Below are 4,749 nucleotides of genomic sequence, written 5' to 3'. Positions count from 1 at the left end.
TGTGTGTGTGTGTGTGTGTGTGTGTGTGTCTGTGAGTGTGTCTGTGTCTGTGAGTGTGTGTCTGTGAGTGTGTGAGTCTGTGAGTGAGTGTGTCTGTGAGTGAGTGTGAGTCTGTGAGTGTGTGTGTCTGTGAGTGTGTCTGAGTGTGTGTGTGTCTGTGAGTGTGTGTCTGTGAGTGTGAGTGAGTGTGTCTGTGAGTGTGTCTGTGAGTGAGTGTGTCTGTTTTGCACTATTGATATTTTAGAGTGTCGCCCCTTCATTGCTGTGCACTTTTTTCTGCATTGTGAATGATTTGTAGATTGTACACACACTATTTCCCATTAATTTCCGATGGTGGTCATTTTTGACCGTGAACAACACAAGTGTGACCATTTTTCAGGACCATTTAGCTTTTTCGAATCAAGTCCACGACTTTATTTATTTATTTGCGGTCACAAAAGTAATCAAGTTTCGTAACATTCCGATGAAGTAGTGATTTTTAAAATCTAAAAGGACCGAGGAAACACCAGACGGTTAAAATTATTAGGAAAAAGATTGATTATGAACAAAAATACAGATTATTATTATTATTACACATTAATAGATGCATTTAATTGATTAACAATCAAGGCAAGGGAAACACACGCTGGAGAAACAAGAACCCGCAGTGATTTATCCTTTTGGAAAATTAAAATGAACTGCTCAGGAGGAATCTGACCGCTGCAGCTATGAAGTGTTTGTTTACATGTTTAAACGGAGGTTACTTCCGGGTTCCGGTCTCTTAGCCAATCAGCGCTCCCGCGTCAGCGCGTCGCAGGATTTGTCCTCCGGGTCTAGCTGCGCTGGTCAAACATGGCTGCGGTGGAGTTTGGAGACAGCGAGCTGTTCGAGCAGTTCGAGGAGGACGCGTCGCAGCGCGGGCTGCGGGAGACTCTAGAAGCGTGCGGAGAAACAGCCGCGCGTCTGAAGGCGGAGAATATCCTTACAGACACTCACGCGACCCTTACAGCCCAGGAGCCCAGGAGCCCAGGAGCCCAGGAGCCCGTGCACACACACGCGTAGATCAGCTGAGCTGCGATAGAAATAGGATTCGGTTTGCACCGGTAGCACAGAATCTATTCATTTTGTATGGTCTTTAATCCATATTATAACTCTTGTTATGCTATTTTGGAATGTTTTTATCTTCAAAAAAAAAAAAAAGCATACTGAAACCGCAACCTTTCACATTCTGCAAGTGCTCTCAGACACGTACAGGAGGAGCTCTAGGGTCCTCTGCTTCTAATGGTCTGAACACCAGACCTGACTGATGGTGACTCCCAAGTGTGGCGTTTGTTTTGGTTGTGTTCACTGTTTGTCTCTGTCTTTATATTGAGCCTTAATGCTGATGCACATGAGGAGCTGAAGAGGAAGCTGGACGTATTGAGTCGTCCTGCGTGAGTAAAGAGGGAGCTTGTGTCAGTGTGTGCTTAAACTGGACATTCATTCACATGTACTGACTACCAAAGCTCTTTTGTGTTCCAGGGGGATAAAAATAGAAGATTCCAAAATCGATGGGCCACTTTGTCAAATTAATTATGGAAACAACATCATTTCCAGGTGAGTGTGTGTGTGTGTCTGTCTGTCTGTCTGTCTGTCTGTCTGTCTGTCTGTCTGTCTGTCTGTCTGTCTGTGTGTGTGTGTGTGTCTGTCTGTCTGTGTGTGTGTGTGTGTGTGTGTCTGTCTGTCTGTCTGTCTGTCTGTCTGTGTGTGTCTCTCTCTGTCTGTCTGTGTGTGTCTCTCTCTGTCTGTCTGTGTGTGTGTGTGTGTTTTATGTCCGTGTTATAAAAATAAATAAAATCAATAACATTGATTGTGTGTGTGTGTTTAGGCAGTGTCGGAAAGAAATGGAGGACTTCATCTGCTGTCTTGTCCAGAAGAGGCTACAAGAGTGTAGAAATGATCCGGAAGGCTCTGCGCTTCATGTCAAGCCACATGTACGCCTTCACTGTCTCTGAACGTCTCTTACAGCAGTCTTCATCAGTACGCTGCATCACGCACTGTTGTTTGTTTTTGTAGCATTCAGGTTTCGTTATGGAGGAGAGCTACAAAGCAAAGACTTCCAGTGACTCCAAGCACATGAGGAATGCTTTCAGTGTGAGTTGTGCAAACCGGAGCCAGCACACGCTATTCCTATGCAGTCACCAAACCACCACAAACGAAACCCGTACTTCTTGTTCTTGGTTTGTAGGTGATAGGGAGTGTCTTGTACTTCACCAGCTTCTGTGTTGATAAACTTGGCCAGCCGCTGCTGAATGAAAACCCGCAGCTGACTGACGGATGGGAGGTTCCCAAGTATCCTGAACGCTTATAGCCAGCTCTGCTCTCACACTTGCTCTAGACAATGCTTGTATTCTGTTTGAATCATGTCTATGTGCATCACTGCTCCTGAATCGTTTTTGCAAAGATATCCGCAGATCTTCGGCCAGATCATCGCCCTCGAGGGCCAAGTGGTGCAGATAAAGGAGAAAAGGTATGCCAAGAGTTCACTATAGCAGCATTTCAGTATTCATATGTTTATGGTGTTGCAAGACTTGCTTTTTGGTGTTGTCTTCACAGGCCGAGACCGTGCTGTTTCAACTGCTGCTCTGAGGACCATCAGCTGCGAGACTGTCCAGAGGTGTTTCTCTTTTACTCATAGACAATATTAATATTTAAATACACATTATTATGTTTTGAAGTCGACGTGAGGTCATTTGTGACTGAGTTATGAATCAGTCTTTTTGGACTGTTCAAGCCCAAAGATATGGCTCGTATCAATGAAAAGAGGAAGGAGTTTTCGCAGAACAGCAATCAGAGCAACCAGCGCTACCATGCAGAAGAGGTCGAAGAGCGCTTTGCAAAGTACAAGCCAGGAATACTGAGGTCAGCCTTCTTGTGAAGCGTCTGTCATTGCACATTTCTTTCTTTAAATCTTTTTGTTTTCATATAAAGCAAACATTTGAACACAGGAGAGGCCCAAAAACAAATAGAAAACAACAGTACAGAGGATTGAAATGAACGGAAGTATGAACTAAATAATGTAACGAGTGTCAGAGACCCTAATAAAGTATAATATAAGGATATTCAAATCAAAATATCACGGTTGCATCATAAAAGCATTTAATATGAAAGGTGATCATATTCCCGCATCATCTATTAGAGATTTCCAGATTGTCCCAAATAAATCTAAAATGTCATTATTGATCAATCGCAATTTGTGAGTATATTGTTCAGCAGTTCACTCAACCAGACACAACATATTGAAACCATTTCCACCTCTGAAGAATGCTAAAACTATACCTAAAAAAATAAGCAGGCATGCATTTTTATTATAAGATTAATTAGCAATTAACTAAACAAATGAATCAGGAGCTTTGCATTTAATGCATCCAAGAATGAAAACTCACCCACGTTTCATTGCAAACCCACTTTCATTCGTCTTCAAAACACAAGTGAAGATATTTTTAATGATAGCCCACATCCTACTTTAATTGCATGTAAAAATGGGCACTTCATTAATGTTTCTGACACGTTACATATAGTCCACACCACACATGTTTGCGAAGGATCCGGTGTGTTTGCTGTGAAGTGTCTTTGAAGCCTTATGCTGCGTGCATTGAAAAACTCAAACAGGAATCAAACACTTGTGCGTGTTAAGAGAAGTCTGCATTCAAAAATTACAGACCTGTACACACAGTTTCTCAGCATATCAGTCTATTTGCCCAGGAAGAAACACGCTGCACATTTGAACTGAATATATCTTTTGGGAATTATGCTTTAGCCTTTAGTCTCAATGCTAAGAGATGTGGACTCACACTTCCATTTCATGTGATTTTATTTGTGACCCTGGAGCACAAAACCAGTCATACGGGTATATTTTTTTGAAATTGAGATTTAATCATCATCAGAATGCTGATTAAATAAGCTTTCCATTGATGTATGGTTTGTTAGGATCGGACAATATTTGCAAAAATATGGTGCAAAAAAATCTAAATATTGAGAAAATCATCTTTAAAGTTGTTCAAATGAAGTTCTTAGCAATGCATATTACTAATCAAACATTAAGTTTTGATATATTTACAGTAGGACATTTACTAAATATCTTCATGGAACATGATCTTTACTTAATATCCTAATTATTTTTGGCATAAAAGAGAAATGTATAATTGTGACCCATACAATGTATTGTTGGCTATTGCTACAAATATCCCCCAGCGACTCAACACTGCTTTTGTGCTCCAGGGTCGCATATCACAATTTTGACTCTAGCGCTGATTTTGTCTTTCCACCATTATTTTAATTTGGTAATATAAGTGTCATTTTTATGAGAATCAACTCAGATGAAGTGTGTTTTATATTGTCTCCGTGTAGTCAAGATCTCCTCGATGCTCTTGGCATCACTACAAACACTCTTCCTCCGTTCATCTATCGCATGAGAGAGCTCGGCTACCCTCCTGGCTGGTTAAAAGAGGCAGAGATGGAAAACTCCGGCCTGACGCTCTACGATGGTAAGAGCCCGTGTTTAGTTTCTCAGATCCCTTAATTGTAGGGAGATTCCTACTAAGGGTTTTCCTAAGTAAGGTTTTGTTCAAGATTCTAGAAGGGATGGTGTTTTAAGTGTTCCGCCATCGACTCTTTACCTTTCTTTGCAAGGCTCGAACGATGGAGATGAAAATAACCACAGCCAAAAGATCTCTTACGATGTGTCAAAGCTGGTTGACTTTCCTGGCTTCAATTGCTCTGCATCACCCA

The 4,749-nt window shown here is 41.5% G+C and overlaps 1 protein-coding gene across 2 annotated transcripts in view; it reads left to right on the top strand.

Moving 5' to 3' along the window:
* Positions 1–768: 768 nt before the first annotated feature.
* The window catches only part of zcchc8 (zinc finger, CCHC domain containing 8), an 11,932-nt gene continuing 7,951 nt past the window's right edge, over positions 769–4,749 (top strand). Inside the window, exons 1-11 of one of the 2 annotated variants that reach the window (XM_016257842.1) lie at positions 769–955; positions 1,370–1,412; positions 1,501–1,575; positions 1,847–1,952; positions 2,035–2,112; positions 2,207–2,310; positions 2,423–2,488; positions 2,575–2,635; positions 2,753–2,880; positions 4,369–4,505; positions 4,651–4,749. The exon at positions 4,651–4,749 is cut by the window's right edge and continues 11 nt beyond it. In XM_016257842.1, coding sequence (XP_016113328.1) covers positions 832–955; positions 1,370–1,412; positions 1,501–1,575; positions 1,847–1,952; positions 2,035–2,112; positions 2,207–2,310; positions 2,423–2,488; positions 2,575–2,635; positions 2,753–2,880; positions 4,369–4,505; positions 4,651–4,749 — 1,021 coding nt within the window. In that variant the 5' untranslated portion in view covers positions 769–831. The remainder of the gene's footprint in view (positions 956–1,369; positions 1,413–1,500; positions 1,576–1,846; positions 1,953–2,034; positions 2,113–2,206; positions 2,311–2,422; positions 2,489–2,574; positions 2,636–2,752; positions 2,881–4,368; positions 4,506–4,650) is intronic. The other variant, XM_016257843.1, reaches the window with a different exon arrangement.

Source organism: Sinocyclocheilus grahami, unplaced genomic scaffold (genome assembly GCF_001515645.1).
Source record: "Sinocyclocheilus grahami isolate Dianchi unplaced genomic scaffold, SAMN03320097.WGS_v1.1 scaffold1606.1, whole genome shotgun sequence".
Classification (NCBI taxonomy): Eukaryota; Metazoa; Chordata; class Actinopteri; order Cypriniformes; family Cyprinidae; genus Sinocyclocheilus; species Sinocyclocheilus grahami.
This window is presented reverse-complemented; position numbering and strand designations above follow the sequence as displayed.